We start from the raw sequence: 22,661 nt of genomic DNA on the forward strand, positions 1-22,661 counted from the left end.
ACACAAGGCGTTGAAGGGAAGACCGAGTGAAGGTGCTTCCGAAAAGCTAAGCAGTGATGGAGGTCCAATGGAGTACAACGGTGGTTCCAGTAGAGATTCTAAGAAGTCTAGCATGAGTGATGAAGATTAGGAGGAAATGGATTTGAGAGCTGCAAGCGCGATACGAACAGGTTTAGCTAAGAATATTCTTGCGAATGTGCATGGAATTTCGACAGACAAAGAACTTTGGGAGAAGCTCGAAGCGTTGTATCAGGCAAAGGGCATCTCAAATCGGCTGTACGTGAATGAGCAGTTTCACACGCTGCGAATGGAGGAAGGTACGAAAATTTTAGATTATCTGAGTAATCTCAATAGCATCATCTTTGAGCTGGATGCGATCGAAGTGAAGATAAATGAAAAAGATAAAGCACTCAGGCTCATCTTATTACTTCCACCTTCTTATGAACACATGAAGCCGATCTTGATGTATGGGAAAGATACTTTGAATTTTGCCGAGGTTACTAGTAAACTCTTGTTAGAGGAAAAAGGGTTGAAGAGTGAAGGGCGTACTTCACATGAAGATTCGACACTGGTAGCTTGCAATTGGAAGAAGAAGAAAAACTTCGTATAAAAGAAAGCTTGTTGATGGGGATGCGGACAGTCTGGACACATGAAGAAAGATCAGAGCCGATTCGTCAAAGAGCTCTAGGTCGGATGCTGACAGTGTTTCTCTCATCAGGGGAGTCGATGATCATTTCCTTTGAAGAATTCATCCTCATGGTATGTCCGTTTAACCATGATAGAGGATGTGATGTTAGCGGTTCCACAAGTTTACACATGGACATTGGCTTGGCGGTTATGCAAGGTGTGTGTGGTGGAAGTTATGTCGATGACAGAAGAACTTCCAGGTGAGCTAAGTAGGTGGAAGTTGCATCATAAATCTCAGCAAGATTTATTGACATGTGACGATGAAAAAAAAAAATCTTGGAAGGCGACATTCCAAGTGATCACTTTTATGGTGGAGTAGGCTATAGTTCTCTGAATTGAGAATTATGATTGTCGGTGAAGACAATGAATGCAGTAGAAGCTGTGAACTTTTCAATATCTTGCCAAGGTGGAATTTGTTGGGTTTTGGCAAAATATTGGAATTGAAGTTGTCCCACATTGGAATAATACAATGATGGTCTCCATGTGTTAGAAGTTGTCCCACATAAAAAAAGTACAAGGAGGAGGTGTGTTCCAACTACTATAAAAGGAGTTTATGAGTTTTAATCATCCCAATTGAAATACTTTAAGGATGGTATACCAGCTTTAATTAACTGAGCGATATTTGTTTTGAAAGAGTGTTTTGTGTAATTAGGGTCGAGCAGAGAAATTGTGTGATTGTAATAATTTTTCACATAGTGGTTTTTCCCTTGTGGGCCGTGGTTTTTTCTCCGGTTTGGAGTTTTTCCAAGTTAATTCTTGTGTTTCTTTATTTTATTGCTTTCTTTAAATTTCTTAGTTATTTTCTGCTTATTCATGTGGTAGAATTAGGAGATTTTTTTCTCATCACAAACAAAGTCCAAAATTGGCTAGGATAAATGATGACAATTATTTCCATGGGCTAGGATGAAAGCTTCCTCAAAGCTAATTTGGGGAACAATCCCTCATTTGTTTGGCGAAGCATTCTATGGGGTCGTGATCTATTTAGGAAAGGCTATCGATGGAGAATTGGTTCGGGTATTGATGTGAATATAGCGGATGAACCTTGGCTCCCAAAATTAGGAAATTTTAAGCCTAATTATGTGCACAACTCTTTGTCTAATTCGAATGTTGCTTCACTAATAAGGGAGCCAGGAGTGTGGAATGAAGAGATCATCAGGAATTGCTTTCAGGAAGATGAAGTTGATTTAATCATGAATATCCCCCTTAGCAGGAACGACCCTAATGACGAGATAATATGGGGATTTGACAAGAAAGAGTTTTTTAAAGTGAAAAGTGCTTACAGATTGGGGATCAACGCCTATGAATCTGATTCAGCTTCTTCATCACATACCGACTTGATAAGTATGTTGTGGAAGAGGTTCTGGAAAGTTCAAGTGCCCCCCCCCCCCCAAGATTTTGCTTTGCTGCTGGAAGATTAGACAAGATATTATCCCAAACTTTGCTAATCTTAGCTCTAAAGGAGTCACAACCAAAAAAGGGTGTCCTCTTTGTCGTAAGAAAGAAGAGACATAACTATCCATCAATTTTGGAAGTGTAGGTTTGACAGGTCAGAATGTACGGCTATGGACTACTTCGACTGGATTTGGCGAGACTCGGACCAGTACAAAAGACAATCAGGGCTAGTTCTTCTATGGAGTATTTGGACATACAGAAACCAAATTGTTCACAGCACAATTGAGCAACCTTGCTCTCAGAAGATTAGGGCATTTACCGAAAGTAAAATTTATGAGTTCAAAACAAATCTTGGAGGGAACCTGAACATGGAGGATAAAAATCTCCCTAGGAACATCGGCTGGACCCCCCGGCGCAGCACCTGTGGAAACTAAATGTTGATGCTACTTGGATGGATTCGTTGCCTGTCGGCGGTCTCGGGTGGGTTGTTCGTGACTCCGAAAGGCGCTCCATCATGGCAGGATGTTTCCACCTACAAAGGAAATGACCCATTAAAGCTTTGGAAGCCCTAGCAATCTTGGAAAGTCTCAAAGCATTGAATCAATCCCTTACCCTAGAAGCTGAAATCAAAATTGAGTTGGAATCAGATTGTCTGGAAGTAGTGAACATCATTAATAAATCGTCCATGGAGCTCACCGAAGTTTCTCTAATTGTTGAAGACGTATGGAAAGAGGTGGAATCCTTGCCAATTGAAGGATTCAAGCATCTGTCGAGGAAGGCTAATAGAGTCGCTCATGGGATAGCAAGGAGAGCATGCGAAGAGGGATTCTCGTCTTCGTGGAACCAGTTTTGCGCTACGTGGCTGTCTGTTTTGTTGGCCGCTGATTGTGTTTAATTTGTTTTGTTGTTCTGTTTCAAAAAAAAAAAAATATTTCCATTTGTATGATGCCTTTTGGGTGAAACCAAAGTCAAAGTCACAAAGGTTAAACACAAAGGAGTCAATATCATATAATTGTAGAGATATTGTCCTTAACACAAGGTATGCTAATGCCGTCGTTGAAAGTAAACAAAAAGAGACAATATAAGAATTAAGGATAAGAATCACACTAGAGATTTATATTATTATTACACTCCAAACTCGGGACTATGTCTAGTCTCCTGCAACGACATATTATATTGTACATAATATCACTATACAATAATTAAAATTTATTTTTAGTTATTATCATTTTATTAAAAAACTATATCATACTATTTAGTTAATGTATTTTTAGTTAGCTAAAAATATAAACGGGTATTATAGTAATTACACTATATTTAATTTCTATTATATTGATCTTGGGACAATTTAATTAATTTATAGTAAACATCTTCAATAAATTTTAATTTCGATTCAGATAATTTTTTAATAAACAACATCAAATAAATAACATTCCCATTCTCATTAATTTTATTTCGATTCTTGGTACATTAAAGAAATAACATTCTCATTCTCATTAATTTTATTTCGATTCTTGGTAAGTAAATGATCTGTTTAACCCCAATTTAATCACCATGTAGTAATTTATATGAACGCATTACTCCACAATAGTTTCTAAAGCTTTTTTTTTCCACTCTAAATAAGATGAATTCATGCTTGAATTCAAGATCAAGTATTCCCAACCCAAAGATTTACTCTCATAATCTTCCTAAAAAAAGAAAAAGCTCTCATAATCTTGGTGTTTTTGCAATTTGTAATACCACAAGTGTACAATGTCAAGGTTTTAATATACCTGATGAGAAAAAGGATTGTCACTAAGATTGAGGTAAAAATCTTCATATTGTAATTGATTGGTCCTAACTTTATTTAAATTTATCAAAAACCACACAATAACAAAAAAAAAAAAAACCCACCTAAGATTATAATAATTTAAAATTACTAAAAAATGACGCCTTGTTTAAAAATTGACACATCAACAATATCACGTCATTTTTTCGTTAGTCAAATAATAATAAATCTAACTCAGCAACCAATTAAACTATTTTTCAAACTCCAAGGACTAAAAATATAACTTTCGAAATTATAAAGACCAGTTCAAATTTCAGTGATCAAAATAGATTTTACCTTTGAAAAATAAAAAATGCTTCACGTGAATTCTTTTTAATAATATTAATATTTTATTTATTATTTATTTTTATTATTATCCTTTTATTTATTTGTTATTATTATTTTCTTTTCTACGTATCTCCTTACCCACTTACGTGGCTATTTAATAGCCATTTCTTCTTATCCCACGTTTTTAATTTCCCCCTCTTTCTTTTTCTCCTCCCAGTATCTTCTTATCTTCTTATCTTTTCCGTTTCTCTCTCCACGTTTCTTTTTTCTTCATTCATCGTCTTCTCCTCCTTCCTCCATCCTCTTCCTCTCTCCGATTTTCATCCAATGGAGTGGTAATTAATATTACACAATTAATTCAAATATCCCCGCTAGTTGTAGTTTCAAAGGTCAGAAATTGGAGCACCCCACGTGAGATATTACTTGGATACTTTGAACAGTACTATCTTCTACCACGTGGCTCTCTCCTAATGGCCTTTATAAGATTTCCTTTGCCCATTGCCACTTCTCCGCATCTTCCATTTATACCAATCTTCTCACTCACATGATCTTATCAATCTATCTTGTTTCATTTTTGTTTGTGCAAAAGATTGAGAATTTGTGATTGAGATTGCTTCCATGGCTTCCAAGGGGCAGCAATTTCCTCCTCAACCCCAAGCAACCCAGCCAGGAAAAGAGTACCTCATGCACCCTCCTCCTCAGTTTTCAAGCCCCGAATACAAACCCACCAACAAGCTTCTCGGGAAGGTGGCGCTCGTCACCGGAGGCGACTCGGGAATCGGCCGATCGGTGTCCTATTGCTTTGCGCTCGAGGGGGCGACTGTGGCATTCACATATGTGAAGGGGCATGAGGAAAGGGATACTGAAGACACGCTTCGAATTCTCGAGGAGTGTCGGGTGCCAGACGCCAAGTCGCCGCTTGCGGTGGCCGCCGACTTGGGGTTCGACAAGGATTGTAAGAGGGTGGTGAAAGAGGTGGTGGCAGCTTTCGGCCGAATCGATATATTGGTCAACGGCACTGGAGAGGCACATAAGGCATCCGTAGAAGAGATTGATGATAAGAGGCTAGAGAGAGTGTTCAGAACTAACGTATTCTCTCAATTCTTTATGGTTAGGTACGTTACAAAAATTTATATATTAATCAACCATATAAAAATTTTTACTCGATCTTAATGATTCAGGATTAAGATTGAGTCGCATATAATTGTTACGTGAAATACTTACTTACTTACTTATTTTAATTGATTCCAATCTTATACAAATTTATTATTTATGATACATCTACTCACACATCTCTACATAAATCCAAACCGTTCGTAATATTTACAAAGCGGACCATATCAATTAGAGTAAGAACACCCAACCTTATTGATTTACTATAACGGTTTAGATTATAGTTTGAACATTGTTCTCTTCCCTGTTCTCAATATTATCAAGATGACATTTATAATATTGGACTTTCATAAAAACAATTGATAAATATTGCATGCAATCAAAATAATTAAATAATTTATCTTTCAAATAAGCAAAAAACTATTTATTAATTATAAAGTTTTAGGACATAAATCTCAACTATCCTGTCATCATTCTATTGAATTGAAAAATTCTCCGGTTCATCTTTATTTTATCAACTTGACTTACTTTTCATACATGTCAAATCATCCCATGCCATCAAAATGGAAACAACTAATTTAAGACTAAATATGTAAGTAATTTAACATGGGAAAAATGCATAGCTTAAATTGTTTCTAATATATATATATTTTTCAGGCATGCCCTGAAGCACATGAAGGAAGGCAGCGCAATCATCAACACGGCGTCGGTGGCGGCGTACAATGGCGACCCTCAGATGGTGGACTACTCAGCTACTAAAGGCGCCGTTGTCTCTTTCACTAGAGCTCTGGCTCTTCAACTAGCTAGTCGAGGGATACGAGTTAACGGCATCGCTCCGGGACTGATATGGACGCCATTGATTCCGGCATCGATTGATAACGAAGATATTGAAAATTTTACAAGCACTGCTCCGATGAAACGAGTTGGTCAACCGATCGAGGTTGCTCCTTCATATGTGTTCCTCGCTTGCAACTATTGTTCTTCCTACTTCACTGGCCAAATCCTCCATCCCAATGGTAAGTTTTTTTTGCAAACATCAGAAACAAAAACTTACCATAAAATAAGTAGGGTAGCACCTTTTATGTGTTTCAAAATATATCACCTATTTTTTTAAATTTTTAAATATATCTCAAATTTTTACTCATATCACTAGTATAATTAGATACTTACATCGATATTATATCATATGTATATCACATTCATATTGTATAGACACTTATATCAGTAGTATATCAATTGTATATCACATACATATATCAGTAGTCAGAATAGATATATTACACATGTATATCGTTTGAGTAAAGTTGTCATTTTAAAATTGAACATCCATTTTTTCTAAAAAAAAGAAGTGCAGTATTTGAAAAAATTAAACGTGGTTGTTATTTTACTAATTTTACTAAATATTTTTATCATATTTGTGACTTATGTCATCATATTTTATATTAAATTTTGAATTTAAATCTAAATTGAATAGTATTAGTTTCGTAAAATTTGAAATCTTTTTTGTTTTTTCATATTTGTGACTTGTGTATTTTTAAACATAATAAAAGATTTCAAATTTTACGAAAGTAATACTATTCAATTTAGATTTAAATTCAAAATTTAATATAAAATATGATAACATAAGTCACATTTTAGACAATGTTCAAAAAAAGAAAAAAGAAAGTAGATATTAATAAATTTATGTTAGGTGCTAACTTTTCTATTTTCAAAATAATTTTCTATTTGTCAAAATGAACTTAATCCAACCGTAATTGACATATACTCCAATTAAGAGGTCATGAGTTCAATCTCCAACTCTATAGAAATGAGCAAATTTTGGGTTCTCAAAATTGATAATTTTTTTTTTAGAGAAATGGTTTTCTCCGCTATTTGAAGAATTTCGTTTGCATCTTTTGACGCATGCTCTTTGTAAAGCCTATTGTATTAAAAAAAAAAAAAATTCTATTTATATTCGTTAAAATTTAAATTTTATCATACGTTTTTCTTTATTTAACATATATATAATTTTTTTTTCTGTCTTCGTTGAATTTACACATTTCCCTCTCTGACACATGTCAGGCTAATCTTTTTTCTCGCTAAATTTTATGTCTTTCTCTATATATTACTGTATATTTTTTCTTTTTTCTCTTTAAATATTTTCTCTCTCTAAAGATTATCTTTCAAAATTTCCTCTCTCTTATCTAATTTTTCTCCCTTTCTCTCACTTTTATATCTCTAGAATTTATTTCATCATAAAATCTTATTTTTTTTTCCTTCTAAAATATTATCCTTTTATAATTTATTTTACCCTCAGCCAAAGAATTTAGCAGTAATTGACATACCTCTCCAACCAAGAAGTTATAAATTCAAATTCCCACGCCCTATTTATTGTTTTAAAAAAACTTATTCCGCTCTCTCTAACTCATCTTTAATCCTATAATATACTTCTCCCTATTTAATTAACTTTTATCGTTCAAGTACTTTTTTTCGAGCTCTAATTTATCTCTATAAGTTTTTCACTTTAAAACTTTAAATCTCAGTTGTTCTTTTAAAATTTCCCATTTACTCTCTCACTTTTATTTCTCCCTCAAACATGTATAGGTCTTTCTCTGTCCCTATTTTTTTTTTCCATAAAACTTGAATGGTTCTACAAATTTCTTTCCCTCTACATATCTCTCTCCAACTTTACTCTCTATAAAACTTTTAATTCCCTTTCTCGAAAGTATAATCTCTCTCAACTTATCTTTCTCCTCACGTTTCTTTTTCTTTCTATAGATTTTATTTCTTTCCCTCTCTCTAATATGTTGCTCCTTCGGATTGACTCCATCTGCAAAGTGATTCTCATTATACGCAAAATTTTTTAAAAGACACTTCTGCATAGTAAAATCATCTTTCTTGCTATAAAAAAAGTAGTTGATTTTTTTTAATCAAATATAAAAATAAATAGTCTTCAAAATTTTGGTTAAAAATTTATAACTATATTTTAAAAATTAGACAAGAAGTTATTAGTAAATATATTTAACTTTTTAACTGTCAAAATGGTAATTTCAGTTTTGTGACATGATATCTGTGTTTGAATTTTGTATGCAGGTGGGATTATTGTAAATGGGTGAACTAATGTCATCTTGGTGGATCTTCATCTCTCTCTAAAAAAAAAAAGAATAGTGTTCTTATTTATAATTATCTCCAAATAAAATAAATAAATGGAAGCAAGCTATGAGGGAGAGCGTTATTATACATATGTGTATCTCTTTTTCTTTGTTATTATTCTGATATTATTTTATTTTCTATGTAAGTACTGTGCCTACAAGTGAATCTTAAATAAAAGTTAAGAGACTTCTAAATAGTAAATACATGGATTGCTGTCTTTATTTCCCCTCAAACTTTAAATGGGTTCTTTACCTTTTTGTGTATATAACTTAGGAGAGTAAATTGAATTTTTTTAAATTTTAAAATCAAATAAACGACAAAATTAATACGAAATTTGTAATCGGTGGTAAATATATAGTTTTGTCATATTTACAAATATACTACGAAGAATAAGATTTTGCAAATATGTCAATTTTATAGACTGAGCATCTATTTGTGGTCTACCAGTGAAAGACATCTACCAATTTATCAGTAATAAACGTGTGACATTTTTATGCAATTTTTTTTTAGTTTTGATATAAGATTTGGTATTTAGGGCTAGATTATTGTTACATGTGCAACTTGGGGTGCTAAAAACTCCAACGACTTGAAAAATTAAATCCAATCAATGCAATCCAATCCGTACGATTTGGATTGAGTTAAAAGCTCATTTTGTTTTAAACTTGTTTAGCTTATCTATTTACTTTATGTGAATAATTATTTTAGCTTATCTTTTTGTTTTATACATTATATGAATATAATGTATGGTATAATGAAATCTCTTTCTCCAAAATCAAGAAATGTAATTAGTAAAATGTAGATGGTATATAACAAATTCCAAGCTTCCATGAATTTCAATTAGAATATATAACTCTAAATTTTTCTTCTCTTCTTTGTTGATTAGGTAGTTTGGTAAGAGTTTAGAAATTAGAAATTAATGTTTATATAGATAGTTGTAGCAAATTTAGGATGATTTTTGAAATGATAAAAATTAAAGTAATTTTTCCCTGTTAAAAATACTTTTCAAAACTTTTATAGTGTTTGGTTAGATAATCAAAAATAATTTTGAAAATTTAAAATAATTAACACTATAAGACAATTAGGGTATTTTCCTAAAAGCATTTAATTAATTTTTTTGTGCTTTACCTAGTAGTGTTTTCACTTAAATTTCAAACTCGGCCTTTAGAAGTTGTATTGTTGATTTGTAAAGTGCATGATTGATGGACTTAATTATCTCTTGATGTGCAGCGAGTCCAATATACATACCAATCTTGAAAGAAAATCGTATCCTATAAAACTCACATGAATGGGAGATTAGATAAGCGATATGGATCGAGCCACTCGAGTCAAGTTGTCCCGTTTGGGTCCACACAACTAAACTAAATTTGAGCCGATCTGAACCGATCAAACTGGTCTATCCAAACCGACCAAATGATACTTCTTCTATAAATAAGAGGAGAGAATAGAAAAGGAAGGTGTTAGGGTTGCAAGTAGTGCAAACAAAATCCAATCTTGGTTAAGGAAGAAGGTGATCCATGATATATACGTGAAGAAAATTATCTCTATTGATATGGTATCTTTTGGGCAAAGTAACGAGAGCTATACCCAAAACAGACAATACCATACTATTATAGAGATATTTTGGATACTGTTATCTAACACAAGATACATTAAAATCGCGGTTGAAAGTAAACGAATAGCGACAAGATAAGGATAAAGATAAGAATAACACTAAAGATTATTTATATTATTATTATATCCAAAACTCAAAACTACATCCCGTCTTTTTGCAAGCATAGGTTATATTGTATGTAATATCACTATTCAATAAAATTAAAATTTATTATTAGTTATTGTCATTTGAAATTGAAACCAATATTATACTTCAATCATAAAATAATTAGATAAATACAAAATACCACTACTAAATATATCAAATATATGAAGAATGTTATAAAATCTGAACTCTTATCTACATCAAGTATTTCAAACACATTATTCCTCGTACTCAAAATAAAATAAAAAATAATAATCTTAATTGTCTTATGATCTCTCTAACATGAGTGAAATTATATACGTAACTACAGGAGGTAAAGTTCATCTCAAATTCTGCACAAAAATTTGAGTTGTTATATGTCAATTTAAATAGTCATATTTTCAAATATTGCAACATGGTTATGATATAATTTATCACTCAATTTGAGTCACTTCAAAAACGAGAGAAAGGACTACCTGTTGTTCCCTTCTAATATTTCGATTGAAATACTTATAAATGGTATTTTTTGTAGTAACATTTATGGGTCCTATAAAATTCATAGGTATAGGGAGAAATCTCGTCAAATAGAGATTTTTTCTTGGTTAAAAAATACTTTTAGTCCCTATACGTTGGCTAAAGTAACAATTTAGTCCCCAAACTTTATTTTGTAACGATTTAGTCCCTGTACTTTCAGATTGATAACAATTTAGTTCTTGAACTTTTCAGATTGGTAATAATTTAGTCCTTGAACTTTAATATGTAACAATTTAGTCATTGTAATTTACAGTTGGTAACGATTTAGTCCTTATTGTGAAATTTTTTTATTAAATTTCTTATATATACAAATTGACAAACTAAAAAGGGACCAAATATGTTTATAATTACAAAGATTAAATTGTTATACGATAAAATTTGACACTTAATTTTAATAAATTTTTTTTAATAGGGACTAAATTGTTATAAAATTTTAAATGACAGGGACTAAATCGTTACAAGTTAAAGTTCAAGGACTAAATTGTTACTTTAGTGAAATTATAGGGACTAAATCGTTACAAACTAAAGATTAGAGACTAAGTTGTTACTTTAGTGAAAGTATAGGGATCAAATGTGTTTTTTAACCTTTTTTCTTTTGGACAGGTAAATTTTTTTAATTTTTATTTTTTGCATATTTATAATTTTTTAATCTAAAAGATGGTTAATAGATATATATGTAAACAATTATAAATATGAAAAAAAAATCATTGTATTTTGACTCAAACAAAAAGTCTCTCGTTTGACAATATACCTATATGAATTTTCATATATAATAACTCATTTAATTTCCATCCACCAGTCTACCTATATCATTGATAAATGTCTATTAATAATATAATATATCATATGTGTCTATCACTAATATATTATCAATGACATAGTCTACGAGAATACCTAACGTGAAGAATTTATCTCTAACTCTAACTCTTTAACTCTATCCATAGGAGCTTTTCTGCAAGGAGTCTAGTTATTTTATCTATGATACTACACAATAATCATCTAAAGTAAAGAGTGAGCAAAGAAGGGACGACCCCCCTTCTTAGTTGTTAAGGATCTCATATTGAAAAGAAAAGTGACCTAACAATGGTTTATAATAGACATGAGCTACTCCTATCATTGCCAATTGGTTTTGAGATTGGTTTTGAGATGGAACTCCATGAATATTGATATAGTATCAAAGCCAATAGTTCATCTTTTAGATTAAAAAAATAATAGGTTTAAAGTACTATTTTGGTTCTTATGCTTTTGACTTTGGTTCGTTTTGATCCCTATATTTTTAAAACGTTCATTTTGGTCTCTTATTTTCAACTTTTGTTCATTTTTGTTTTGTACTTTCAAAATATCTGTTTTGGTCTCTGTACTTTTAAAAGGTAATAAAATTTTGTCTATATTTATAAAATTTTAACACCAATTTTATACGCAATAAAAGCTATTTAATACAAATTTATGGGTACAATTTTAAGAAATTTAATGAGTGAGGTGAGTTGGAAAATTAAAGGAATCCTAGTTTATGATTGTTCTAAAAATAAAAGCCATAAAATTCCAGAACAATCAAGATCAAAGATCTAATTATGGAAGAAAACCAAAATCTTTAACAATGTTAGAATTACCTGGAATGATTATATAGTTGATCTGACATGCAAGAAGTTGTGGTTTGTGTTCTTCCTCAACTATGTAACCCGGACTAAATATGAGCAATACTCTCTATTTGTGATGGGGAACAGGAGGCACAAAGAAACATAGTGTATTGGGAACCATAACTATATATTTATAGTTTAGTCCCAGGGCTTCCCATAATCCCCTCAGATTAATAGGCTGGTTTCTATTCAGTAAACACACCACTAAATGAGAATTCATGCGCCCATAATCAAGATCACTTGCATGTCAATTAAATAGTCCAAAGACAATTGCTCTTTAATTTATCACCCACATATGAATTAATTATTAAATTAATTCCAACAAAGTGTTAATGCTAAAATTGTATAATCGAAAGAAAATTGTATAATCGAAAGAAATGAGATAAAAATAAAATAAAGCGACTAAAAATGGTCACTTTGTAAAAGTAGAAATATTAGATAGACGTATCAAAAGTAAATGGACTAAAATAAACCAAAGTCGATAGTACAAGGTTCCAAATAGTATTTAAATTAAAATTATATATAAGAAAAACAACTCAGATTTAAAATTTTCTTTCTAATTTGTCCTCCTAAATGTTAAGAATGGAATGGAAAGATTTTATATATAAAAATTAGATAGTAAAATTAGACCGGATGCCGTTTTGAGCTCTGATATCATATTAATATATCTGAGATTTCATCTCAAAACCAACTAACAACGAAAGGAGTGGCTCATATCGTCTATTATAAACATATGTAGAGTCCTTTCTTTTATCAACCTAGGATCCTTTAATACCTAATAGATATTTAATAAATCTATTTGATTGGGTGACTTGAGGAAGGGGAAAAAAAAAAAAAAGAGAAGAGTTGTGTACATCTCTCTACCTAATCGCCGTAACGTTACACAATTAATTCAAATATCCTCATCTAATTGGCCACCTAAATATAGTTTCAAAGGTCAAAAATTGGAGCCACCCACACGAGATTACTTGGATACCTTGTACACTATATATCTTGGACCTCGTGTCTCTCTACCAATGGCCTTTATAAGACTGCCATTGCCCATAGCCACTTCTCCACATCTTCCATTGTTAACAACTCTCTCTCACATCATTCCATCTTGTTTCATTTTTGTTTGTGCAAAAGACTGAGAATTTGTGATTGAAATTGCTTCCATGGCTTCCAAAGGGCAGCAATTTCCTCCTCAAAAACAAGCAACCCAGCCAGGAAAAGAGTACCTCATGCACCCTCCTCCTCAGTTTTCCAGCCCCGAGTACAAACCCTCCAACAAGCTTCTCGGGAAGGTGGCGCTCGTGACTGGAGGGGACTCGGGAATCGGCAGATCGGTGTCCTATTGCTTTGCGCTCGAGGGGGCGACTGTGGCATTCACGTATGCGAAGGGGCATGAGGAGAGGGATACTCAAGACACGCTTCGAATTCTTGAGAAGTGTCGAGTGGCAGATGCCAAGTCGCCAATTGCGGTGGCTGCTGACTTAGGGTTCGACAAGGATTGCAAGAGGGTGGTGGACGAGGTGGTCGCGACTTTCGGCCGAATCGATATATTGGTCAACGGCGCTGGAGAGGCACACAAGGCGGAGTCCGTGGAGGAGATTGATGAGAAGAAGCTAGAGAGAGTGTTTAGAACTAAGGTATTCTCTCAATTCTTCATGGTTAGGTACATAGGTTATTACAAAAAGTTATTTATTAATCAACCATACAAAAATTTTTACTTGATCTTGATCACTCAGGATTAAGATTGAGATACATATATGATCGTCATGTGAAATACTTACTTTATATTTTCACGGAGGTATAAAGGAAGATTAAATATTTTGCAGTCCAGTCTTATACAAATTCAATGTATATGATAGTCTCACTCACATGTCTTCACATGAATGATTTGCATCAAATCGTTTGTAACATTTACAAAGCGGGTCATATAAATAGTGTGTTACTAGTGCAGAGCACCCAACCTTATCCATCTACTCTAGATTGTTTAGGTTATAGTTTGAACAATATCATTTTGGATGTTCTATATGCGGTTCAAAATTACATTTATAATCTTCGACTTTCATACAAACGGCTAATAAATATCGCATATAATCAAAATAATTAAATAATTATTCTTCAAATAAATAATAAAACATTTATTAATTACAAAGTTTTTTAAGACATAAATCCCAACCAATCCCGTCATCAATCTCTTGATTGAAAAATTCTCCCGTTCATCCTTATTTTATTCACCTGACCAACTTTTCATACATGTCAAACATGTTAAGGACCCCACATTGATAAAAGAAGGGATCTTAAACATAGACTACTCATCTCATTACCAATTGGTTTTGAGATGTAACCCCATGAATATTAATAATATTTTTTTTCAGGCATGCGCTCAAGCACATGAAGGAAGGTAGTGCAATCATCAACACGGCGTCGGTGGTGGCATACAATGGCTACCCTCAGATGGTGGACTACTCGGCTACCAAAGGTGCTGTTGTGTCTTTCACTAGAGCTCTAGCTCTTCAGCTGGCCAGCCGAGGGATACGAGTCAACGGCGTCGCTCCAGGGCTAATATGGACGCCATTGATTCCGGCGTCGATCGATAATGAAGATATTGAAAGTTTTATAAGTGGTGTTCCAAGGAAACGAGTCGGTCAGTCGATCGAGGTTGCTCCTTCATATGTGTTCCTCGCTTGCAACTACTGTTCTTCCTACTTCTCTGGCCAAATCCTCCATCCCAATGGTAAGTCTCTACAAAAATAAGTAGGAAAATTGCATTGGGTAACAAAAATCTTTTATATATTTTAAAATATGCCACCTATTATAAAAATTTTCAAATATCACAAATTTTCATTTATATTAGTAGTATATCAGATACTCATATCAGTAGTATATTGCATATAAATTGCAAGTATGTCAGACACTCATATTGATAGTATATCACATGTATATCACATACATATATCAATAGTTATATATATTACATATATATATATTACATAAGTATATCATTCGGGTAAAATTGGACATCCATTTTTTTTTCTGAAAAAAGAATAAGTACTATATTTGAAAAAATTATATGTGGTTGTTATTTTGCTAATTTTACTAAATGTATTTGTCATATTTGCAGCAATACCATTCCATTTATATTTAAATTCAAAATTTAATATAAAATACGATAACATAAGTCACAAATTAGACTACATTCGGGAAAAAAAAGTAAAATATTAATAACATAAGTCTCTCTAACTTATCTTTCTCCTCATGTTTCTCTCTATAGCTTTTCTTTCTCCTTTCTGATCGACTCATATACCATAAAAAATGATATTCATATACTTAAAATTTTTTAAAAATTAGACAAAGAAGTTATTAGTAAATAACTGTCAAAGGATAATTGATATTTGTGTTTGAATTTTGTATGCAGGTGGGATTATTGTAAATGTGTGAACTAATGTCATCTTGGTGGATCTTCATCTCTCTCTAAAAAAAAAAGAATAGTGTTCTTATTTATAATTATCTCCAAATAAAATAAATAAATGGAAGCAAGCTATGAGGGAGAGCGTTATTATACATATGTGTATCTCTTTTTCTTTGTTATTATTCTGATATTATTTTATTTTCTATGTAAGTACTGTGCCTACAAGTGAATCTTAAATAAAAGTTAAGAGACTTCTAAATAGTAAATACATGGATTGCTGTCTTTATTTCCCCTTGTTGAGATTTTACCTCACCCTACACCTCTTGCTTCTCTTTAGTGCATGCAGAACAAAAAATGGGAGAAGACAACTTCTGGCGGTGCTCACAAAGAAGACAAAGAAGACAGATGAAGATAAGAGAGAAAATGAAAGGGAAGGAGAATAAGAACAACAATCTTTTAAAGTGGTTCGGCACAAGGCCTACATCCACTGTAGGGAGAAAACTTTTCTATTTCACAGCACAAGTTTACAAGGTGAATCTTTCAAAATCCCTCCTAATACAAAATTAGAAATTGGTTTTATACGCCGGTTTCTAACCTTTAACCCTTTGGGTAAAGCCTAGATATACTGAGTCTTGAGTTGGTTTCAACAAACTATAAAACTCCACCTTGAAACATACTGCAAGCGAAGAAAAAATCCCCCTTTCTGAGGAAGATCTACCCTTTTTCAGGTACGTGCATTCCAATCAATCTTAGACAGTGTTCAAATTTTTGTTGATTGACTGGTTTTGTGAGCATGTCTGCGGCATTTTCTAATGTATGAACTTTCTCCACCTTGATTTGCTGTTTTTCGATTTGTTCTCGGATGAAATGGTATTTCACATCTATATGTTTTGTTCTATTGTGGAATTGTTGATTCTTAGACAAATGGACTCTGTGCTGGACCCCATAGGTCTGAGTGAACGTAATCAAGGATTCCCTTTGTTACATTGTCAGACTTGTTGAAGCTTTGTCGGGTTGTCTTGCCTAGAACACAAAATTCACAAGCTTCTTTAGGTAATATTCCTTGTTTAGTTAGTTCACTCAGACCCTTGCTGCTTATATGTGACAATCTTTTGTGCCATAAATCTCCACTGGTTAGTTCCCCATTTGTAGAGACTAAACTTGTGCTAAATTTTTCAACATCTTTAACAACAAAAAGACCATTGATCTTTTCTCCAACAAGCACCACCCTGGAATCTTTTGATACCTCTAGAGTACCATCTTGCCCACTGTATTTACAGCCGTTTGAATCTAACATTCCCAACGAGATTAAATTTCTCTTTAAGCCGGGTACATGCCTTACATTTTGTAAGATTTTCGTGGAACCATCTTTCAATCTCAAAGAAACTGTGCCTATTCCCACAACCTTGCATACATTGTTATTTCCCATGTAAACAAGACCTCCATCCCATTCCTTGTAGGAGCGAAACCACGCTTTTGATGGAGTCATGTGATATGAGCACCCAAAGTCTAATACCCAGTCATGTTTTTCTTGAGAGGTTTCCCCTTGTCCACACTGATTAGTGGCTGCAAGTACATCTGAGTATGTGATAGAGTTTTCACCCACTGAGGCTTCCGCTGAATTCCCTTTCTTTTGCTTTGTGTTTTGTTTCTTCTTGAAGAAATAACAGTCCTTCTTCAAGTGGCCTATTTTATGACAAAAGTTACACTTTACAGGTCTGATTTTTCCTCTATCTTCTTACTGATTCTTTTGATCTTTTCCATTGTTCTTGAATTTTCCTTTTACAAAATGTCCCTCTGCATTTGAGTTTTCTCTTTTCCCAGCCTGCAATTCTAGCTCATTTGTCTTGACTGCAGAAATAATCGCATCCGTGGTTATGGATTCCCTACCGTCCTTTAGAGCAACTCTTACTTCTCTATAAGATTCCGGTAGTGAATTCAGAAGAATAAATGCTTCATTCTCAGCACCTATCTTTTCTCCAAGACTATTAAATTCTGATGAGAGTTTCTTGAAGTCATCTAAGTTTTCACTCAGTGTTTTAGAGCTATCCATCTTGTACGTGAAGTATTTTTCCCGTAAATAGGCTTTGTTCGGTAAATCTTTTGACAAAAAAAGAGTATCTAGTTTTGTCCATATTTCATAGGCTGTTTTTAAATCCATAACCTGCCTTAGAACGCTATCACTCAAATTCAATATCAGAGTTCCATATGCCATTTCTTGCGTAACTTCCTTTTCTTCCTCTTTCATGGTGTCGGGCCATTTTGCAGGGTCTGTAATCGCTTTAGAGGCTTTCTGTTGCCCAAGAATTGCTTTAATCTTGGTTTTCCATAGTTCGAAATCCCCTTTACCATCAAACTTTTCGATTTCATACCTTGCAACTGCCATCTTGAATATCTTCTTGAAAAGAAAGATTGGTTCTTTCTGTCAATCTGTCACTTTCTTTTCCTTTGCAGGCTCTGATACCAATTTTGTTGAGATTTTACCTCACCCTACACCTCTTGCTTCTCTTTAGTGCATGCAGAACAAAAAATGGGAGAAGACAACTTCTGGCGGTGCTCACAAAGAAGACAAAGAAGACAGATGAAGATAAGAGAGAAAATGAAAGGGAAGGAGAATAAGAACAACAATCTTTTAAAGTGGTTCGGCACACGGCCTACATCCACTGTAGGGAGAAAACTTTTCTATTTCACAGCACAAGTTTACAAGGTGAATCTTTCAAAATCCCTCCTAATACAAAATTAGAAATTGGTTTTATACGCCGGTTTCTAACCTTTAACCCTTTGGGTAAAGCCTAGATATACTGAGTCTTGAGTTGGTTTCAACAAACTATACCCCTCAAACTTTAAATGGGTTGTTTACCTTGTTGTGTATATAACTTAGGAGAGTAAATTGAATTTTTTTTAAATTTTAAAATCAAATAAACGACAAAATTAATACGAAATTTGTAATCGGTGGTAAATATATAGTTTTGTCATATTTACAAATATACTACGAAGAATAAGATTTTGCAAATATGTCAATTTAATAGACTGAGCATCTATTTGTGTTCACCAGTGAAAGACATCCACCAATTTATCAGTGATAAAGATATATTATTGAATTTGGACGACATGTTTACAATTTTTTTTAGTTTGATCTCAGATTTGGTATTTAGGCTAATTATTGTAATATTTGCAACTTGAGGTGCTCAAAAACTCCAACGACTTGAAAAATTAAACCCAATAAACGCAACTCAACCCGTACAATTTGGATTAATCATTAAGTTATAAGCTCATATAATTTTTTTTTAACTTGTTTAGTTTTTTTCATTTACTTTCTGTGAATTATTTTATTTTTTTGTCTCTCTTTCATTTTTCTTCAAAATGCTATTAGCTTTATTGATTTCTTACCGACCATGCTCACATCGGCATCTAAAGTACTGCAATTATTTCCACAATGGAATGATATTGTCCGTTTTGGATATAACTCGTATGACTTTACTTTTGGTTTCATCTAAAAGGTCTCCCTCTGAGACTCACAATTTCTTGGTTCGACACTTGAAGATTTCACTGATATATCTAGATTTAAATTATGACTCTGATATCACTTGTTAAGGAACAACGTTACCTCAAGTACTTCAAGTATCTCCATAATGGTATGATATCGTCTACTTTGAGCATAACTCTCACAGCTTTACTTTTGGTTTCACCAAAAAAGTCTCATACCAATGGAGATACTTGTCATCGTCTATATAACATTATGGATTACTTTATTCCCTAACTTACCAGGATTAGATTTTGTTCGAACTCTTTACAAACTTAACAATTCCTTATATGGATTTTCAAGAGTAATTTTTCTTAGAGTTTTAAATCACTAAAAACATTATTAAAATTATATTCATTCCATATTTTTTTTTTCTTTGCAAAACCTTGTTTGAACAGCTTTTACAGCTACTTCCCAATTCCCACACGTAATTTTTTTTTAAAGAAAATCCAAGTGTCTTTATGTTCCCCTCCATCACCCTAATTATCCACCCCAACATTTTCCTACGTGTCAATTGCATGTGATTACATGGACATTTTGTCCACTCTAAAGGAGATGAATTCATGGTAGCTTTTGAATTCAATATCTAAGTACTCCAAACCCAAATATGTATTTGGGAGTGATTTTGGCACTGTCATTAGTGATGTTTGGCAAATTAGAGAATTGATAAAGCTTAAAATCACCTAAAATTGATTTCTAAGGTATCACTTAGATAGTAATTTTGAAAAATCAATTATAGTACTAAACTCTCCATTTCTAAAATCCCCACGACACAACCTTAGTGTTCATTTGATTTGTAATATTACAAAGTGTACAAAGTCAAGTTCTAATATATATGATAGAGAAAAAAAGGTTGTCGTCCTCGAAGATTAGGGTGAAAGCTTTCCTACTAGCTCTATAATTGATTGGTCCCAACTTTATTCACGTGGGACTGACTTTTCTCTCTCTCGAGCTCCCTTACTCCGCCATGACCCATCTTCGACATCTTCCTCGCTCTTGCTTTGTTGAAAAGAAAGAGTTCAAGCTGCTTCTTGACTACCGAAAACCCGAGGTAAACAATGTGCTACTTTCAGAAACACCGTCCCTTCTTCCCGAAACCATGGACTGGCTCAGAAATTCTTTCAGGACTCTAATAGCTACACGCATAACCAACTGGTATTTTCATGAAAAACGCTACAATGAACATATTATCTAGATAAAGTATTGGGGAAAAAATAACGCAACTAACTAATAATTATCTCAATCACAAATTAATGCAGACAATATTTGTTAGCTAATCCTTGATTAGGTTCTAGTTCTAATTAATACGAAATTCAAAACAAATTGGAACTTACAACTTACAAAAATAGATAAATTAATCTAAAACTTATAAGCAACAAGAATGATAAATAAAAATTAAGGAGAAGAAAATTAAATGCCGAATTTATACTAGTTCACCCCATGTGGGTTATGTCCAATTCTTTGCTACCATTTCAGGTTCTATAAAATGTAAGGAAGAACCTTCCAAGAGTCTACAAGCCCTTTTACAATGATATTTCTCTCCATTTTCTCTCATACAGAAAACACTCACGAATCACTCTACAAGTCTTTCAAACTCTCTACGGGATACACAAGTATTAAACTCTCAAACTCTCTCTCTCTTTGGAGAATTTCTCACGATTCTCTCAATTTATGTTCATCTATCTCTATTTATAATAGATGGTATGACAAAACTAAAGAAGAAAAAGAAAATAAAAAGGTCCAAACTAAATAGGATTCTAAAAAAAAACTATTACATGAAAATCTATTTGTGACAATTGTCATTGAAGCTCATATCCATTTCACTGAAAATTGAAACTAGTATTATATTTTTCAATCATAAAAAAATTATATAAATACAAAAGACCACTACTAAATATATCAAAATACATGAAGAATGTTATCAAAATATAAACTCTACTACATCAAGTATTTCAAACACATTATTTCTCATCATTTCACTAATTATTGGTCTTGGAAGATTTTAGCGACGAAATTCTATTTTCGTTGGCGGGAAGGGTCATTCCGAAGATTTTTTTTTATTTTTTTTTAATTTGTTGCAACGAAGATTCACGTGGGCAAAGGTTAAATTCCTTGCAGTGATACAATTTGAAATGGAACAAAAGTTATATTTAATCATAAAAGAATAATTAGATAGATGTAAAATACCACCAATATACTCCAAATACGATATTTTAGAATCTTAATCAAAATCTAAACACTAATACATTAACTAATTCAAATTAAACACTTTCATCAATTTAATTCACCTCTTACATGGTCCTACACATTAATTATATTGCCTCTTTCTAACACATACGTGACTTATGTTCCATGCAACTACAAGAATACTAAATATGGTAAATTTCATCTCTAAGTTAGAGACTCTAACTCTCAAGTCTTTGGCTCTATCTATAGGCGCTTGTCCACAAGGAGTCTCGTTATTTCATCGACGATACTATACACAATGATCTAAACTAGGGCGAGCGAAGAAGGAACGGGACAATTACCTCCTTCCCTAGTTCATCTTTAGATTTAGAGAGATTATATATATAAAGAGAAACAAGCTAAGATTTCAAAGTTTTCTCCCTAAGTTTTCCTCCTTTGAGGTTAGAATGTTCTATGAAAATTTCTGGCTCCATATCCCTCATTTCATTTGAAGTGTTTTGTTTGTCGTCAAATTCCCACATTGGCTAAATAAGATGAAAGATATGACAACATCTCCATTGGTTAGAGTCATGTGCCTAACTTAACTGCGTTGGTAGAATCCTCGGGTGTCGAACAAGGAAATGGTGAGCATTGGAAGATGATATATAGTCATGATATGATCCGTAGTTGAGCTCTATCGGACATGCCATATGCTCCGGAAAAGAGTAGTTGACCGGGATAGGAGTTGGATGGATTGATAATATTTTAAGGAGGACTATGTGGTACTTTATCAATATTCATGCGATTTCATTTCAAAACCAATTAGCAATGAGAGGAGTAGCTCAAGTATATTATAAACTTTTGTTAGGTTTCTTATCTTTTCAATATAAGATCATATCAAAGGCTCGTTTGAGTTTGTTGGGCTCTTATAATATATCAATATTTATAGGTTTCATCTCAAAAATCATTTGACCATTAGAGGTTAGCATATATATATTATAAATCTTTGTTAGGTCCGTTATTATTTTTAATGTGGGATTCTTAACATTTTATTGGTGTTTGTTATAATTTGTTAACAAAAAATTGATGTGTTATTAAATTATTGTTTCATCAACATATTTGGACACCTAAGCATGCCACATGAAAGAAATAGATTTGAAAGAAATAGATTTTGTTGATGAACGGGTCAAATTTAACTAATCCGCAAGTTGAGTTTGGGAAAATTTCAAATATTACACTAGTATGAAAAT

At 32.8% G+C, this 22,661-nt stretch overlaps 2 protein-coding genes across 2 annotated transcripts; both read left to right on the forward strand.

Annotated features, from left to right (window-relative positions):
• The first annotated feature begins 4,680 nt into the window (after positions 1–4,680).
• On the forward strand, positions 4,681–8,652 carry LOC111015249 (glucose and ribitol dehydrogenase homolog 2). The gene is made up of 3 exons (XM_022290209.2): positions 4,681–5,289; positions 5,945–6,303; positions 8,360–8,652. The coding sequence occupies exons 1-3, from the start codon at positions 4,793–4,795 to the stop codon at positions 8,380–8,382; spliced, it is 879 nt and encodes a 292-aa protein (XP_022145901.2). The 5' UTR covers positions 4,681–4,792; the 3' UTR covers positions 8,383–8,652.
• Positions 8,653–13,354: 4,702 nt separating this feature from the next.
• Positions 13,355–15,988, forward strand: LOC111015323 (NADPH-dependent aldehyde reductase 1, chloroplastic-like). Its single transcript, XM_022290319.2, has 3 exons — positions 13,355–13,979; positions 14,689–15,047; positions 15,729–15,988. Exons 1-3 carry the CDS (start codon positions 13,480–13,482, stop codon positions 15,749–15,751), a joined length of 882 nt encoding a protein of 293 aa, XP_022146011.2. The 5' UTR covers positions 13,355–13,479; the 3' UTR covers positions 15,752–15,988.
• The last annotated feature ends 6,673 nt before the right edge of the window (positions 15,989–22,661 follow it).

The sequence above is a fragment of the Momordica charantia genome (assembly GCF_013281855.1).
Source record: "Momordica charantia cultivar OHB3-1 chromosome 6 unlocalized genomic scaffold, Mcharantia_2.0 BLBB01000006.1, whole genome shotgun sequence".
Taxonomy (NCBI): Eukaryota; Viridiplantae; Streptophyta; class Magnoliopsida; order Cucurbitales; family Cucurbitaceae; genus Momordica; species Momordica charantia.